General features: G+C 34.2%; 1 protein-coding gene across 1 annotated transcript in view; it reads left to right on the forward strand.

The window, feature by feature from the left end:
* Positions 1–19614, forward strand: part of CUNH9orf84 (chromosome unknown C9orf84 homolog) — a 41640-nt gene that overhangs the window by 12491 nt on the left and 9535 nt on the right. Inside the window, exons 8-18 of the mRNA XM_026040756.1 lie at positions 939–1046; positions 3865–3988; positions 4781–4875; positions 5350–5592; positions 6799–7257; positions 9599–9724; positions 11668–11844; positions 13783–13890; positions 15492–15679; positions 17566–17638; positions 19123–19192. Coding sequence (XP_025896541.1) covers positions 939–1046; positions 3865–3988; positions 4781–4875; positions 5350–5592; positions 6799–7257; positions 9599–9724; positions 11668–11844; positions 13783–13890; positions 15492–15679; positions 17566–17638; positions 19123–19192 — 1771 coding nt within the window. The remainder of the gene's footprint in view (positions 1–938; positions 1047–3864; positions 3989–4780; positions 4876–5349; positions 5593–6798; positions 7258–9598; positions 9725–11667; positions 11845–13782; positions 13891–15491; positions 15680–17565; positions 17639–19122; positions 19193–19614) is intronic.

Here is a 19614-nt window from a genome sequence, read left to right on the forward strand (position 1 = left end):
TAGGCAAAAAAAAAAAAAAAAAAAAAGTTTAAATATTTCCATGGATAAACAGAACATTCTGAATTAGAATAGTGATTTATTTCAAGGACTATCGGATGTTACTAAATGCTTTTATGTTACAGATAAGAAATACATCCTTAATGACAGTTATTGGCTATTGAATTGATATCTAAGGCAGTATCTTTATAATTAAGAGATAAAGTTCTCTTTATTCTCTGAAGTTTTAATTTTGGCAGAAAAGGCACTTCTTTACTCAGATGGACAGGCCAGTGTTTCTCAAAGAAGCAAGACTGATACTTTTAAATATGGTGGTTATACATTTGAATTCAACTTCTGCTAAGGCAGCAGTTCTGGGTAATCCACTCGCATATTAACTGTAAGACAAAACTTTAAAATCATGTCCATATTTGACTGACATATACATTTGTCTGCTACATTTAGTACGTACATACCATGTTCCAGTCCTAAGCCAAATAAATATATGTAAATATATGTCTACTGCAGAGATGCGGAGATTTTGCATATAGACTTCAACTATTCCTTTTTGTTTTGTTTTTGTCTTTTTAATAGGAAAAAAAATGCATAGGCAAACTCCTAGTGGAGTACCTGCAGACCACCAGCTTGTTCCAAAGGTCACATCACTGCAGTCAGATAGTGACCCAAAATACTTATCTTAGCAAGACTATCCTGTACTCCTTTTTTTCTTTTTTTTTTTTCACACTCTGCCAAGGGACAAAATTGTGGACTACTCTGGCCCTCTCTGGTAGCCTCTATGGGATCAATAGGGTTGCTGGATACACCTCCAGTTCTTCATAGTGACAAGTTTATGGAAATCCAATAAAACAGAGATCCAGCGGAAAAAAAAATCCCCCAGAAATATTTTGGTAGGAAAAATAAAGAAATGGGTGATGATAACATCTTTTAAAATTTATTTTCAGCTCTCAATGCAGAAATTGAAAAGAAATTAGAAATTTTCACATACTATTCCAAACCAGAAGAGGTTTACTGCAGTAATAGCAGAAGTGCATTGGATTTCTTTGAGTCAGGTAGGAAAATTGAATAAATCCAGTAGTATTATTCTAAATAACTTCTTAAGATATTTATCCCCCTGTCTTGTTTTGAGGTATATGTGTACCACATGTATTTAAGATCAGAACACTTGCCTTTTGAAATCTACTATTTTTTGCTTGTAACATAGGGAAATATAAATGTCATACTCTTTTCAAGAATTTTAAAAGTGAAGTGAAGCACAAATTTGCACTAGCTTTGTGTTGCTTATAGATTTTTGCACTTTAATGGCTTTGCAGTATATATATTTTTGATCTAACAGCCTTGCTATTAAAAATGGCAATGGAAAGTTAGGGTAAATTGTGAAAGAACACAGTTTAAAGTTTGCTAAGGTCCTATGTAAGCATTTTGAAAAGGAATGATTGATGACATTTAAGTATTAAGTGTTTAATATTTATTAAGTATTAAGTAAATATTACTAAATATTAAGTATTTAGTATTAAGTATTATTAAGTATTAAGTATTTAAGATTTCCCTACTGGGCCTGGTTACAAACTCCTAGAGTTACAGAAGTTCTAGAGTTACAAATTCCTGAGCAGACACTTCTGGGCCACTATAGCTGTGTGATCAAGAAATAAAATCAGATAGTCACAGAGTTATTTTCTAGTGATGTAATCTGGAAGTGCTGAATTTTCCTTTGTGTGAGTTGAATCCTGCCTTCTATGATGGTGTTAGGAAGTTTTATATATACGTATTTTATAGCTTGAAAAAAATATCAGGCAAGCRTGACATTAACTTAGAAGACAACCTTCCAACCTAAACCATTCTGTGATTCTAAGGCTAGACACGTTTGGTGCCTGTTCAGGCAAACTATTCAATCAGTTTTTCAGATTCCAGATATCTCTTAAGATAATGGATATTCTTCCCATCCCGTGCATTTTCATATCCTAAATATTGTCTGTAGAGAAAAAGAGGCAATAAAATTATGTTCTACTAGTATTTTTCAGCTTTAATTCCAAGCAGAAGAACTTATACAAGAAACTGACTAATCTCAGGAAAAGCTTACCCGTGCATTGGCCTGTGCACAGCAGCAATGTTACAGTGCTAGCTCCCAATGCATGTTCACTTCATGGTCCTTCTTCCAGCAGTTACTAGAATCCCTGAGATACTCAGTTTTTCCTCCAGAACAAGACCCCTTTAGCTTGCTTTGCATGTGTTTCTAACTTGACTGTTTTCCCCTTCAGGCTGATTGCATAATGCTGCTAATAMAGTATTGCAGAAAAAACTGACCTTATGGTGGAAGCAGTCTTACCAGCTCAACTTGTCAAACACAAAGGCTCAAGTCAAACGCACCTTACRCTGTCCTACAGAGACAAGTTATACTTAGGATCCACCATTGCCCAACATGATTAACTTTAGTCTGAACCCAGTGAGCTACCCGACATGTCTGTCAGCTCATCTAGGGTAGTTCTTCAGTAGCTGCACTGTCCCATCTCAAGTTGTTTTCCAATGAGGGTGACAACATTAACCTGTGTTACCAGTTGCTTGTCTTGGCTGTACCACTGAATCAAGCAAGACTCATTCGGCAGGACTTGGGCAGCTTCCATGTCTTTTTTTTTTCCCCTTAAAAGGTACTCAGATCTTTAGGATGGAGACTTTCAAACTTATATATGCAGGTCTGTTTTTTAGGGGAATTACCTGCATCATGTGTCAAATTTTAGCAGATATACCTTCTGGTCCTTTCCTGTCTTTAATTTTGCTATTTATGAGAAACAAGAAGTGAAATATAAGGCCAAGTACTCAGAGGAGAATCAGTAATAAAAGAGTGATATTTTTGATACTCATTTTCATGTTTCTCATACTCATATTTCACATTTTTGATACAAAGCATTACTGCTTAAAGAGAAATGATTGCTGGTTTTAAGTGTGTTTTTGCTGCCCTGAGAATGATTTCTTGTCCTTTTGGGAGAAAAGTGTTCATTTAGTGAAGTTCAACTCCTGATAAGTCTTTCTAAGTAAATAGGAGAGAAATTGTATCAATTGGAAGGTAAGATGATTTCTTGCCTGTATAAAATCTCTTCCTTTTTTTTTTTTTTTGATGTCTGTTGTACATACTGCAGTTTCCTACCACTTGTAGCTTCCTGTATCCTTGCTYCTTTATCTTGTAATTTTTTAGTCTGAAAAAGAAATAACATATTCAAATGTCTACTTTTAATATATTTAGCAAGAAAGGCATGTGAAAAGTGACTTACATGTRAATTTTTTAAAACATCCCAGGCTTGTATGTGTGCTGTTTTAAAATAAAATCTTGGAATTAATTTCAACCCTGAAGTTCCAATGAAAATTAATGCTACTCAAAAGAGTAACTGTGCCCTTACATTTCTGTGGTTTATATTTCTGGATTTCCTGTTCATCTCTGTTTGCTATTTTCAGACCACCACAAAATCACTTTAGATAACACTCTTATAAAAKTTTAATTTATGTATGAATGATCTACAATGACCACCAATGATCAACATTTAATATCAAAACCTTATCCATAGTATTTGATGATTTAATCATAATAATTTCTTTATACAGGAAGAGTTTGTAGGCAGATTCATGTTACAGACTGAGTGAAGAAATGTGACCTATACTTTCTTTTCCCCAAAGCTGTTGAGAAATTAAAATGTGGAGTACATCACTCTGATTTTTACTGATTAATCAATCAATTGTCCTACAGATTATTATTATGATGTATACACTATACAAAGCTTCACAATGCAATATGATTCACAAATATGTACATTTCGTCACATGTAAGTTTTGAATAATGACACTTTATTTTGGTGGGTGTGGATTTTATGCAATTTCTAGCTGAATATGCTGCATATCTGAAAGAAGTAATGGAAGAACCTTTAAGCCCTCCTTACCAACAACAAAKATTTCATCTGAATTTACTGAATACAGTCCTCCAAGAGGAACCTCTTTCTGGTAACAGGTAATGAAAACTTTGTAGAAATAAATGTTGTCTTAAAATGATCTTCAATTAGTGCAAAAATAACTATTGTATTAGTTCATGGTCATACTCTTTTAGACAATTGTATGTACTTTGTGCCTTAAAAAAGGGAAATTTTATAGAGAGGCTGTACTCTTTTTCACAGAGGGCACAATCCATATCTGTGACCTTCTTTGAAAAGAAACCCAGCCTCCTGTTGTAGAACTGTCTTTCTCCTTGGAGGCTTAGTAGCCTTAGAGTGTAGTTTCACTTTTGGGGTAGACAACAATAAGTATTTGTAGAGCAACAGCACCTACAAAGTCTCAAGACAAAGAAGACGAATGTATTATCCTAGGTGTGGAGAAAAACAAATAACAATGGCATTTAAGCCTTTCCTCACTGGCATAGAAACAGGATTGTTCCATCCTTTCTTTCTCATATTGTTTGTGAGACCAGTCTTTGTTCTGTTGCCATAAGCAGGGAGATTTAAAATATCTTTCTGGGGAAGGGATGGCGATCTACAGGTRATTATCTTTCAGTACGGTTTTAATTCATAAGTCTTTTGTGATTTCTCCTACACCTCATCATAGTGGTCTTGCATGAAGACAGCTGTATATGTATATATGCACAAAAAATGAATGGACAAATCATTAAGTGAATGAGCCAATGAGAAATCTGAGGAGAAATCATCTAATTTTACAGAATAATTTTGTATAAATCAATTGGTTTGGTAATTCAACAGATAATGAGGTTAAACTTAATTCCTCCAAGTCTAATTTTTAATGGTCTTCTTAGTATTTTTATTACAGAGCCCTCTAGGGAATACTTGGAATGTTTGGTTTGGCAGTCAGAGAAGTACCAGGATAGCATGAAATCTCTTTTGCTTAAAGGTAAGGTATAGATTTTCTACTTGTTAAAGACTTCACATACGTGAAGGTGATATAGTGAAAAACATAATGATGGATTACTGAGCATGTCTTCTCTTAGCCCTTGAAGTTTATCTAACTGTAATAAGCCAATAAGATATATGCTGACAATATCAGAGCACCTGTTAAGGAACAAACTATCAAAAAAAAAAAAAAAAAAGACATGAACAGCTCTCTGACAGCATCAGAATACTCATCACCACTACTTTTGAATTCGTGTTATTTACTTTTGTTTTACGAGTCCCGTGACTAAATGACTTGTTATATTGTTCAATTAATTTGTAAATTTGTCCAGTAAAGGATACTGAGTTACTAATGATAGTATAACTGGGGCATATATGTACTAGAAACAACTTCTTGGGGGCATTTGCTTTCAAAATGACACTGTTTCCATGTTTCTCAAATGTTAATATTATTTCTCTATCTCTCTTTCTTCAGAGTGTCAAACTGTCAAACTCACCTGTCCGCATCATTCGCTTGCAGAACTGAAAGAACTACTMTCTGCTGACATAGAAACACCAGTGCTTAGCTCACTGGAAGTGGACTGGTGGCTTCATCTAGGATTGAGACCGGTCTCCTTAGAGATTTTAGAGCAATTAAGTCTAGATTCTAGTAGTACAAATATATTTTTTCTTACAGAAGTAGAAACGTTCTCCTTGTTTACACCATATCAGCTAGAATGTAAGCATGTTTTTGTTTTGTTTTGTTTTGTTTTGTTTTGTTTTGTTTTGTTTTGCCAAAAGCTTTTAGTGATAAAAAGATAAGGATAGGTGCTTCAATAGAAAATTGCATAGTGACAGTCACATACTAGGTAGATATGAAGATTGCTTATTCTTACAAATCAAATGTATTATATCAGTATAAAGTAGAAACMCTACAGTGTTAAGTTCTGCTTTTGGAAAGCTAGAGCAAATTAAAAGGACAAAGAACTTGTATCTAACTACGCACAAGTTGTGTTTTCTATTGCTGTGGACACATACACAAACACATTCCACAAGCCATATGTGTTAACAGGAAGAGTTCTTAATGAACAATAATTACAGATTTAAATTACATAGTATTTTGGTAACTGATCACACTTTAAGTATCTTGAGAAAGCAGATATTCATGTTGTCTTACCTGCTTAAAGACCAATGGTGAGAATATAGTACAGTGATGATTATTTAGTAATGATGKGATTCCAGTATTTTTTCTAGTTATGGTTTAAAGGAGTTGGACTGCTGATATGCTTCAGAATTTCTCATGGGCCACAATACATACTTATTGTCAAGCTTCAACAGAAAATCCTAAAAGATTGTTTAAACTTTATTAGAATAACTGCAGCCTGTGTGCATTGCACAAATCATGACTGGAGAACACCAGGGACTGAGGGATTCAAATTTCAGAAATGTAGCATACAAATAGGTGCTGCTCTCATGGAACAAAACTGTCACTTAAAWGCTATTTCCATATTCCAAAGTGTTTAAATACATATATACATAGATAATGTGGATATGCAGCAGCAACACAGAAGGTTACAGTTCTAGTAAAGTATGTCTTCAGGGGGCAGTAATTGCTTTTTATTTTTTTCCCTCATCCTGTTAAGTTTTCTGTTAAGCATTTGATCAACCTCATTGCTGCCCTGTTTTTAGGAAGATAACACCRATATGTACCAAACAAATGGTGAAAAATTTTCAAAACAGTAGTGTGACTCTGTTTTATCAGYGCTACAGATTTTGACATGGAAACAATCAGCTCAAATGTTCTAAACGTAGATTCTAAAAATCTGAGAAGGAAGACAGAATAAATTTTAACGTTATTTGTTCTATAATCAATCCAAAATAGCATATTCCAACTGGGAATGGATAAGATACMTGTTGAATGCAGAAATTAAATTTTATTTTTTAGGGTGGCTTGAAGAGAATTCCATGGCAAACCTGGAATTGCTTTCTGCTGAAAAACATCAGTTGGACAAAAAAAATAATATCAACATGTTCCATGAGGCTAAGACCCATCACTTTTCCCTGCATGTGAGTGCTGCATCTTCTGTTCAAAAACACAGTGCAAATGCATCTATAGAAGAACCTCATGGAGAAAATATACAGCTGAGTAAGGTAGAAGAGCCCATTTATCTCCTAAATGAAGAAAAGAAGATCCCCAAATCACTTGAATCAGTCAGCTGTAAAGATATATCTTTTAAGCAAGACAATTCACCCAGGAGTCAAAAGCCACCGTCTGTCGCCCTGACTACGACATGGGATGATGATGATGATGATTCTGATCTTCTGAGCACCTTCATCATGCTGAGATCTAAAAATACATTCCCCCAAAAAGAGAGGGAGAATTACATAGATAGCCCTGAAAAGGGTAAGTGAAACAGTGTATTATGGCATAATTCCATTTTTAATTCTGTTCTCTCACACCAATTAAAATAGATATTAGTTCATGCTTGGAAGATTTTAGGAATAAAAATTTCTAGAATGCAATGATAACATTTTWATGGTCTTTTGTGTGGCCAAGTGTCCTGTAGGGATTCTTAGACTTTTTCCTTTGGATATTTTAGTTAATTTGCTTATTTGTTTTAAWAAAATGCACATATGTCCCGTTTTGAAAAGCACTTCTAAATAGTACTTCATTAGTCCACATTTTCTGAATGAGATCTCCTGACTTGTATGGAAAAAAAATATTATCAATTGGATGCTTTTTGCTCTTGGAGTTGTATAACCAGCATTGGCAAGGGAGTGAGCAAAGGTTACATTTCTTCTCTAAAAAGAGATGCTTTAGCCTTTTATTATGGTGAAAATCCCATCAAATAGTGAGCTAGAACAAGTACTAAAGAAAACGGTGTTCTGTGCAAGGCTACTAATGCTTGTGAAGTAGACCCAGGATTCTTAGGATGAATGTTGCAGGAGTGGAAAATAAGAAGGAAGAAAAAGATATTTTAAAAGAATATTCTTCTTTGGAAGAAYGGCTGGTCACCTCWAGCCTGTCCTGATGCCTGGGGTTGTTCCTCCCCAGGGGCAGGACCCGGCACTTGCCTTGTATATGTATTTACATTRTTTACATGTATGTGTAAGTAAATGAAGTATAACAAAATATATGCAAATATAATAAAATATATCAATATAATAAAATAACACCAAATATTGGGAGATACCATATTTCTACATTCATTCTCCATGGTAAAGTTGTATTAAAAAAATGGCRTGTCTTGGACCATGTATAGCAAAAATCTTGACAAAAGCTTTTATGTGGTCGAGATACTTTGTACCTAAATATTTCAGTAAGAATTAGGTTATCTGTTTAACTGTATGCTTATGTAATCTTAATGTAACAATTATTTTCTGAGTAAGATTCATCTGTTACTGATGCTCACAGACATGAAAGAAAACTTTCATGGGTTCAGAAATTAACAATACAGCAAAGAGCAAGATAACTGAAGTCTTATGTTACCATCTAGTGAATTTTGAGCAGAACTACATCTCCTAAAAAGAAAGTTACCAGTATGTTAAAAGGCAAAGTACCTGTGTTACATTTAGAAAAAAAAAAGGCAAATAGGAKATTTATGGAGATTAAAGCAAGTTATACATGGTGTAAAAAGATACATGTTTACAGGAGACATGTTTACAGGAGCAGATCAGTAATGTCTGGTATATAGAGAACCCATTCAAATGTATAGCTCTTAGCATACTGATATAGAAATCATGTAAATTATTTTGTATTCTTTCAAATAATATTTCTTATTAAGGGTAGTTCCAAAACATCTGAAAAAAAGAAACAGAAAGATAGCTTCTAGGACTGYTTTTTAAGCTTATTTTTTAAAGATAACTTTCTGTATAATTCTTAGTTTAGAAACTATAAGGGAGGAATATAGTAAAAATAATTTATTGACCCAATTTTGAACTCTATATAGCTTTTCAAAATCAGGAGGGTTTTTTTAACTTAATCTAAGGAGGGAAACAGGTTTGTATGTTTTTTTCTGTTGATTTGTTTACTGGGGAAACTGGATTTCCTAGCTAAAATTAATTGGTAACATTTTGGAGCCACCAACACAGCCACTGCCCCTCTCAGAAACAAGGAGGTAGAGCTGCCAAAGACATCTTTGTGGAAAGAAACTGTAGCTCTTGAGTGCATATTTATAAGCAAGAAAGGAGAAAGCTGTTGAGATATTAGGTAGTTGCAAAAGATAATTTTTGGAAAAGAAGTGATAACAGCCTCTTTTCAACTCACTTTTTCCTTCTTTTATCTTTTCTGCCATTTGCAGCTTCTGCGTTCCATGATATCTAACRTTTTCTGCCCATACTACTGGCATGTTTTTCTTGGTTTGACTGAGCTCTAATGAGCTACTGAACAGCAGTGTACTTGCTCTTGTGCATGTTTTCTCTATATATGAAACCACGTGAGCTTTACTGTAGTTGCACTGCAGTAACACAGTGACACTAACACAGTAACAGCTGAGGAACAGCTGTAAGGAGGCTGCCAGCACCTGCCTGCTTGGGAACATCATCTGTTCATGATGGTCTCTCCAGAGCATATATGCACATGGGGACAGTAAAGAAGTTCTGAAAAAAAATGTAATATGTGCCACTGAAACAAACTCATTGGAAGTTATTTGCATATAGTCATATATGAAATGGTTTCTAATTAATTGAGCTGATCTTGTGATAATTGTATGTAAATATTCACCTGTGATTATTTAATGATTTAGTGCTACAGCTTGAAGAAGAGCCTTTGCATGTTCACAAAGAGGACAGTCCTGTTTCCGAGACCGTAACCGCAGCAAAAACAGAGCAGAAAAATGAAAACAGCATCACAGTCAATATTCAGGCATCAGGTATACAGTGTATCCAAAACACGTCTCTTAGATAACATTGCACTGTAACAGAATTATATTTTAAAGCATGTCCATTAACACAAAACAAATATGGAAATAGTTAAGCTTAGTGTATATTGTTTTTGACTGAAAACCTGAAAACAGTTGTATTTTTTTAAACAGATCATATGCAGACCAAAAAGTACTGCCTTTAAGTCGTGTTCAAACTCAGTCACCAGATATGTAGTCTTTYCAGGCTGATATATTCCTTCAAATTATTAATCTGAAATTTTTTCTGACAGTTTTAATGAGAATATTAGAGATGTAAGGAGAATAACAATGATTTCAGTAGGAAATGTCTTTAAAAAACTGACAATCTAATATGACTTCATTCAGCAGGCGACTAAACTTTACCTATGAATTCTTGCTGTGGTATTTTTCAAGGTATTATATCAAGACACACTCACCCAGAATAATAAGCTTTGTGGTTTTTGGCAACAGAAACGTTGCAGAAACACCTACCTTCATCTTCATCCATAGTTTTTGTAGCCCTAATGTAAGCACACCCAGTATAAGAATATTTTAAGTTTAGTACAGTTTGGTTTTGATGCAGCTGCATTCAGATTACCCATTTGCTTAAGGGGATTCTCCTTCACAGATCCAGCAAAAGACATGAATGCTATTTTTTTCTGTTTCCAATTGTGAAATGGATCTATGAAATATAGTGGAAGTGAAGTATAGACTTTTAATGGTTGTTTCTATGATTTTGGAAACAAGGCTTCTTTAACACAACTGAAAAAAAAATCATTTCAGCAGTCAAAACAAAGCTAACATTTTGAAAAGATACTGTTTAATAGGCTTGAATATCATAAAACAGTCCTTGATTTGAAGGTTGCGTCATAGCCTTGTACATGAAGAAATCTTTATCAAAACCAATTTATAGACAGAACAGTGGCTAGAAAGATTCTAGGATAGTAAAGTACTGTCCAGAAAGGACAGTAAAGATTCATGACTGGAAATAAGCATTGGAAAGAAAATGCTACATTAATGTAGGAGTGCATAGCATCTCACCTAAACCTAGAAATCCTGGATGTAGTGATATACAATAGATTTTTGTGTGTTTTTTTAGAGTGCTTAAACATATGAATTAATTAATTGTTCTTGGAAAAGGACTAGGTGAAGTCAGCTACCAGCCAGATTGGACAACTGTATAGGTCTGGGGCTGTATTGGAAAAAAAAAAAAAAAAAAAGGTAAGTCTTTGAAAACAAAGAACCACAGAGCTGTGATCTCGGGCACTAAAAGCTGGCACTGAGGAGTTACACTTATATCCCTTTCTGCTCATTCAGCATTAAGCAGCTTTGTCTCTTTGTTCTCATGGATTTTAACAGCAAAGAAACTCARTTTCTAGAAGGAATTACAAAATACAGGAATTACAAAATACAAAATGGTTTTACAGTTGAAAAGCGTAAAATATGTTTTTTTATCTTACATTAGAGAAGCCTTGAGTGATGTGACAAAGAACTTGTCTAGTCTGACATCCTATATCAGTGATATTAGTGAAGGAGAAGGGCTGTTGGAGTCAAAGTTATAGTAACAAATGGAAATCAAATGGACTAAGAATAAGATTAAACTACAAAACAGAAAAAGTTGTAAAGCCAGTAATAGTAGGAGAGTAAGAAATCATAACTTTTATATATGGAGTTTAGTTCCTTCGTGAAAAGGATAGAATAACACTAGTTATTCTACGGACACTTTGTTAAAAGAATAGAATAACATAGCTGTATGTTTTGAGGAGTGGCTGAATTCCGTGACGCAGGAGGCTGCCTGTTTTTCTGTTTAAGTTGTAGCTTTTACAAAGAAGATGATGTTTTTAGGCCTTTCTSTGTGCAGTAATATATCTTTGCCCAATAATAGTTTTTGAATCCAGGCTCTTTTACAATGCTTTCTTTATTGTGTTATTCAGGAAGCCAGTGCCAAGCATACTGTCTCTTGGAAGCTGCTGCTGCACCCGTTCTAAAAGATCTGTCTCATCTGGGTATTCTTGCAGCTGTAAGTTGGAACTTCATCAATATTAAGTTTGACCACACAAGGTTTTTCTTAAAACAGCAGGAGAAAGTGATAAGTGATCACTTTAAAGAAGGTATGTATGTGGAAAATCATATGTTTTTCTTTTGCAGTACTAGTATGGGCTTACCTGATGACATGTGATTCMAGATGACTAATAAATTAATGATAAACTTTCAGCAGTGTGACATGTGGGTATACAGTGACTGATTAGCTCTTTTACTTACAAAATATTTRATTCCTGTAGTATTACATTTATTAACCTGAATATTTTTAAAAGTGTTGTAACTGTGTGTCTAGGGAACTTTAAGATAAACTTAGGATATGTTGCTCATGCATCAAACAATGTTTAAATAATACTTTTCAAGCTACAATTTGAAACAAWAAGCTATAAATGTGTTTTTGTTATTTCTTCCAGTTTAATAGCAATTTTTGTCATATCTGCCTGATTACTGGGAAAATAAATGGAAAATGCTATGCCTGGGTTAGAAAGAGGAGGCTCTTGTTAATTTAATTTCCTTCCAACTTCTTTTTTCTCCTATTCTGACTTGTACAAACCTTATAGAAGAAAAGAAGAAGTTTCTTTCTGGCAGATTCACAGAAACATAGAGATGAAGAAGACATCGATCATATTCAGTCCATTCCTAACAATTTTTTTATAAAAATTTTTTATAGATGCTTATAAAAATACAGAAAAGACAACAGACTTTCTTTTTTTCTAAAATTCTGTTTTATATCCAGTCTAATTCTGAATGCTATTTTTTTTTTAACTTCAGTTCCCTAATGAATGTGGAAAACAATTGCTCACAGCCYAGTTGTTATGTATTACAAAACTACTTTTCCTCTATTGGCCTTTTCTTTTACACTAAGTATTAACAGTTTTTTCAGTCTTTCTTTATAGAACGTGTTTTATTATTTCTAATTGCTCTGCATTTTACATTTGTTTTTAAATATTTATGGCAAAGGGCAACAAGAACTGAATACAGTCCTTTAGCTWTAGTGCTGTCACTGATGTGGAGCAACAGTCATCCTCTTTGTTTTGGTACATTATGGTGCCAAGGTCTTTGTATGTTCCTCTCTAATTCTTTCTAATTTGTACTTAAAAGTTTGGGGTTTTTTTCCTTCTTTCAGTCCTTTTTGAACTAAAAACCCTGTTAATCGCAGTATACACAACAGGACAAGATTTTTCAGAGGGGATGCAGAATATTCTATATCCCATAAAGTGAGGTACTCAACAGATCTAAGACATCTTCCAAATCTACCTTTTCAAAGATTATTAGAATTCTCATCAGGAAACATTAGTGAGGAATGGGAAGGATGATAACAGAAGTTAAGACTTGGGTCTTTGAAGGACAGCAGGAATGCAGGGCGAGCTGCATCCAAACCACTCCCTATAAAGACTGTAGGTTTAAAAATTATAGATTAAATTTTAATGAAAATTTCATGATGGGATTGTTTTAAAATTGCTGATTAATAAATAATCTGTCGTTTTTTCAAGGTAAGTTCTGAAATATTTGGAAAACAGGTTATATGAGTTATGCTGTCATTGAAAATGTTAGTGATTTGCCTTGTTAGGTGAGGAAGTAGTCACATAAACAGCTGAGCTTTCAAAAAAGGGCCTAAAAAGGGGCCTAGAGGTAATTTGTCTATTTTGATGCATATTTGAAGTTTTCTTTACTGAAATCCACGTGTCAGTGGGGATTTGCTGGCAGACCTGTGGGAATTTATCCACTCCTCCAGCAAACACCGTCTATCTCTACATCCCTTTCAGAGCACCTCCCTGTGTATGACCTGTGCTGGGTCAGATGGCAAGGGAAAGATGAAAGGTGCCATTTCATAGTCACTTGCCATCCTGGATCTGGAAGATTCATAGAAGGARTCTTCCAAGCTTGTATCTACTTAATTGTGCTTGACTAAAATTCTGAAATAGCAAGATCTCTTAAGATGCTTATATGTGTATAGCATGATTTTAAAAATTTTATACAGACCCTGTCCGCATCTTCTATTCRTAAAGGTAAGATAGATGAGAAAGAGACCATGCTGTTCAGACATGCTGCTCTGGTGCATCTGTTGGTGACCATTCGAGACCTTCTTTTAACATGTGGCTTAGACACAGCATTAGGTATGTTTTTAAAAGTGAGAAATACTACCCAGAATCCCAATGCTTGGTGTGTATTCTGCAGTCATTCCTTCATGTGTGTAAGCTGTTATTATTTGTCATTAATAATCCTACAACATGGATTTCCTTTTTCTATTCCCTCCCAGCTGTGAGTTCACTGCAGACTGTATGTTGCTAGTAGGTGTACTCATTTCAGTGATTATATTTTCACTTGGATCTGCCTAAGAAACATCCATGGGAACCCCATCCACACATACATAATGTGTTTTCTCACTGTCTCTCCAAAAGATAAATTTATGTTGTACTCTTTGTCTGGGAACTGCAAATCATGCAAAAATGACAGATCCTCATGTATTTACAATCCACCCACCGAGTGGGTAGGACAATTTCTTCCTAAAAATATTCATAGACTGCTTAGTACTTAGAACTAACAGCATTTTAATCAAAGTATGAAATATTATTTAATCTATCCTGGGGACTGTTTTTTAAAAAGTTAGAGCTTAGTTCTCATCTGGCTCACAGAAGCTTTTTTTGAGCCTTCTGCTATTATGTTAATCATATTTTGGATAGGGAAATTTTTAGCACCTAATTTTATACCGGAAATCTGAATATTGGARGTTTGCATAGCTATGTAGAGTGAATTTTCACATTGTTGTATTAGAATAGATAAGAGTATAAAGCCAGCTCTTGTGAATGCACTGGGAAGGTTCTGTAAACACGGACTCCCTAGTCCAATAAACACAGGAGTCTGTGTTTATGGAATGAGGCGAGACACGCTAGATGGCAGTTCAGAGTGCCTAACTGCCTCTGAATTTTCCCTTGAAGGATGGCGTTTCTTTAAAACTGACTTAAAATGGAAAATATCAGTAGTAAACTGAATTGGATGGGACCAAGTAGACGGAATTACATGGGAATGGGAATTRCAATGCAAAGTAGATGGGAAGTAGAGTCCTTAGCAGATGTTTTTCTGAGATTACTTTTAACAAACTGGCAGAGTGACAGGGAGACAAAGGAGCAGTTCCTCCTCCTCATTTAGTGACCACATTTTAGCCAAAACACTCCTACACGGTGTCTCATGACTGCACAGCTCCTGTCCATCCAGATCCCAGCAACACCTGGCACAGGAAACTTTCAACAATTAAAAATTGTCTGAGGAAAAAAATTGAGCTATATACTGAGCAACACTGAGAATCAAATACCCAGGGATTGCTGTCTGTTTATGCACAMAATACTTAGGGGTATCTCTCTGCTCAAGAAATAGTTGTGATGATAGAGTGAAAGCCACAGCTGAAATAAAGTTTTGGGAAGTGGGGAGTATAAATAAAGTTGTGGTTTAGTGTAAGTCATCCAGACTAGGTAAGTGTAAGATCACAGATTCGGTATCTGCATCTCTATAATGTGATGGTCTGTGATTCTGGGTGGAATCATGCAGCACATGAAGATTCACAATAATGTTCTTCCATATAGATTAGTCATTAGATTTCAGTTTTCCCTGTGTGAGACTACCTTCACATAAATTTTAGCTTGAAATATAGATTAGTTACAAACTTTGGCAAATAGCTTTTGTGACTACAGTTGTTTATGTTTTGTTGCTTTGTTAACAGGATATTTGTCCAAGGCRAAGGATATCTATAAAAACATCTTAGAATCCTGTTTGGATAAAATCTGGAGGCAGTTGAAGATTGTACAGTACAGCAGCCAGAAAAAGCATGAAACTAATCCCAAAATAACAGAACTTCAGAGTCAAATGCTAAATTACATGCGAAGTAATAGAGAGGAATGCAGTGTTAAGGTTAATAATGAAAACATATTTTCTAACTAAACAAAATGGTGCTAAACGATAGCAAAAATTCCTRAAGCAGTTTCTATCAGCAAGGTTTTTTTAATGGAAAGGAAACTTATGCCATTTACCTTGGCAGCTTATTTATTATTTTATTTACCATATATTCATTGCATAAGGAAAAGAGAGGAAATAAGGATTTTTTTTTTTTTTAATGTGCTGTTTGGAATAGAATTTATACTGTTGGGCACTCACACAAATACTTTACTTTCATGTACCACACTTGGTTTGTGTACTTCCTTCTCCGGAGCTTACTTCTTGTTTCATCTCTGTTAAAAGAGCATCGAGAGTTCTGGACACATAATTTTTCTAAGAAGAAAAATAGAGAATCTTACTGTATACCCTTTCTGAAGTTAAAATGAAAATGAAGCAGCCAAAATAAAATATTCTTGAGTTTTTTGCTGTCARCCTCCCAGTAACCCTTCTAAGCTGCTTCTAGCATTGTTTTCTTCATCTTAAGAGTAACACATTTTGTTTTCTGATACCAAGGTTTTTGCTCTACCATGGGACATAGGACAGCTTTGCCATCTGCATCTCAGCCYAGTGATCTTTTCTTTTTTTTGCTTCTGAAGGACACTAGATCTGATTTTTAAAAGCATACAACTCTCCTGAGTTTTGACTAGCTTGCATGATTTAARTAAGGTTGTACATGTGCACTTATGCCCATGTCTAAGAATATATGTAATTTTATTCACAATTATAAGACTATGCATTATTCACTTACATTCAGAGACAGAATTTCATGACCCAGAATAGGCAGAAAGCATATTCCTGTTTTAATGAGAAGTAAAAGTTGCATTACATAAGCCATTTCCTGTTCAATCACATCACATCAGCATCGCTTAATGTGATGTGAAATACAGTAATCTGGTTATACTTTTATTAGTCAAAGTTTGCATTGATGCAAGGTTATAATGGGAGATTGCCTTGCAAGCAAGAAGTGGCTAACAGAATAGAATAAACATTTTTGAAATAAGCTTCTGGRCCTTACTTTGTGTTTCATTATCCTTTGTATTCATGACTATGTAGAAAGAGAATATTGCTAAATTAGCATCTGTCTCACAACAGGATATGATTAGTACAATTTTGAATGGTACGTGAAAAAGCGGGTCAGCATTTTAAAATCAGCTGTTAATAACTGCTTTGAAAGGAGAAAATCGTTTGCAATGTGTCTATTCCTTCAACCTACGTAGGGAAATAGATGCCTGCTTTAAGCTTGTTGCTCAGCAGTGACTCCTGGTGCCCAGGAATTCTTCTGCGACAGGTCTRGCATAGCGTTAACATTTACATAAATAGTTCTCTTTTGCTTCTTAGAGGTAGCAATTAAAAAAACACTAAATGGCATAAATGGTTTGAATCTCACCCTGTCTGAAACAGAAAGTTCCCTTCGTGTCATTTGAATGGTTGGACAAGGAAAACTCTTTCTCCATTAGCAATTCTTTTAAAAATATCTGCCGTTTGATAATTTTAATTCTTTTCGAGTTTTCATTTTCATCAGTATTAAATGAGTCACAGAGATAATTTGTCATTTGCTTGTGCACTCAGTGCAGATCAGCCCCCTTCACTGACAATCTGGAAAATCTTGCCAATTACCTCAGCAGCACGTGTTGTACTTCCCCTCCAGTTCATCACCATCTTGCAAGCTAAACTTCTGGAATAACTGGAAACATCTTGGAATAACTGGAAAATCAAGTTCTTATAGAAAATTCAGAAATTTAAATTTTTGTTCTTTGCTAAGTTAGTCTTGTATTTTCTGTGCAAAAAAGGAAGAACAATATATGCAGGCCTAAACTACAATTTTTACAATACTACAGTTCTTTTTGTTTGCTTTCTTTAAGATACTAATCATAACAAGAATGGACTCTGATAGAGAAAAGGCTGCCCTCATTCACAGTTTATCTGCAGTGGAAGGTATTTTTTTTTTCGCATGTATTTTTTTAAAAAATTAAGGAAGTGTTTTTCATTCTGTGTTTCACTACATACCTACTTATATTTTTTTTTTGCATTTGTCATTCCTTTTTCTTTTCATAACTTTCTATATGCTTTCCTAACTCTCTCTCCTGATTCCTCCATTTTTCTTTTTTTCTTTCTTGTCATTTTAGTTTCCCCTGAGTAAAAGTTCCTCCCTTAGAAGAGATATCTTTTCTTCTAATGTCAATGATAGCTTTTTCAAGTTCAAGATTTATTTGACAAAACACACAGGAGGTGTGAGGAGTCCACAGCCTTATCATTATTGCGTCATTCTTCTCAGCCGGTTGGCCCTCCTTTTATTATTTTTTGCTTGAGCAATAGTCATTATTTTTCTTATACATTTCCTATGAGCRGTCAAAGGCAAATTCAGAAGTCTTAACTGAGCTCCCTAATATGCAACCCTGAGTGGTAGGTGCATATCATGATTCCCTTTAGGCGCCTACTGATGATCTTGTTAGTTAGTTAAGAGTTGTATTGAACTGAATGTGTAACCATAGGCTCTAGCAGTCTACTAAAGTCAAAACACTTTCCTGTTTYCCTGGCCCACTAACCTAACCAACACTTAGACCTGTTAATTATTTTGCCTAATAGCAACTTTTATTCAAGCGTTTTCAACATTAGAAATTTATCTGGCAAAACAGGCATGTTTCACTAAGGCATTTGAACTTATGTCTGGGGAAGAATACTGTCTCTTTCATGGTTAAAAAATAATATATAAATATAATTATAAATATATAAATATATAAATATATAAATATATAAATATATAAATATATAAATATATAAATATATAAATATATAAATATATAAATATAGATCCTGCTTTATTAAGCCTTCTGAACAATGTCATATGTTGTAGTGTTGTTTGTTTTCAAAATCAGATTAAATTTCCTGTGCTCTTAAAAGATAGAAATCCTATCTTATAATATTTAGTAAATTTGGTTTTTTACCATTTTAAGACATGATTACAAACATTGAACAATCCAACTRATCACACTTCTGAAAAGAGGCATTTGTGTTACTCAGATATCCCATTTTCATGGCATCTTCCAGACACACTTTTTCAAATTTGAATTATCCAAGCAGTAAAAAAGAAATTTAAACAAATGTCTTAAAAGGAAAGAAAAAAAACCCTTCATTTTGCATTGGTCTTTGATTTATCATTTAAAGTTATTCAGCCATATTACCTGAGTAGAAATTAGTTAAGCCTTACTTCCTCCTTGGGCTCAAAAAATAGAACTCTCCAAATTATTATACTTGCCAGTGCAATACAAACTGAAATGATGTAGAACTTTTTCAAGACAGAAAAAATAATTCATAGAATTTATCCTCTGCTGTTCCATGTTTATTACTTTTTGCTTTACATTGCTTTATGCCAGCAGAAGCTTATTTATTTTACCAAGGCTGTGATTCTTTTTATGCAGGTTTAAAAGCTGCAGATTTGAATGCTGAGAAAAAAGGAGGTTCTTTACGATGTAAAGATATCATAAGCTAGTAAGTTAAATTCCTGATTTTTGAGGACGTAGCCTGGAGCTAACTTTAGTGAAACTGAAACATGTTCAGTCTAGCTAAAACTCCATTCTGAAAGGTGAGAAGTTTGACCAAACTCAAATAAAATGCCTAGGAATAGGACTGATAGGACTATTCTACTGCTGTTAGTCTTAAATGTTTTAGAAAAACTTTTCAGTGAGGAAAATAAGGTTATAGTATTATGTCAGATTATGAAATTGCAGGAAAATACAAACAATTTAGGTACATAATTGGAGTGGGAAGGGATAATGCAAAAGGAAATTACAGTTTTTAAATTCAGGAAGAATACCTGTTTTTTTGTAAATAGGCTTTAACAATGACACTTCAAACTAATTATACTGATTTTATTCTTACAATAGTTATTCATAGTTATACATGTACATAAT

Source organism: Nothoprocta perdicaria, unplaced genomic scaffold, assembly GCF_003342845.1.
Source record: "Nothoprocta perdicaria isolate Ctin4 unplaced genomic scaffold, notPer1 scaffold_265, whole genome shotgun sequence".
NCBI classification, from domain to species: Eukaryota; Metazoa; Chordata; class Aves; order Tinamiformes; family Tinamidae; genus Nothoprocta; species Nothoprocta perdicaria.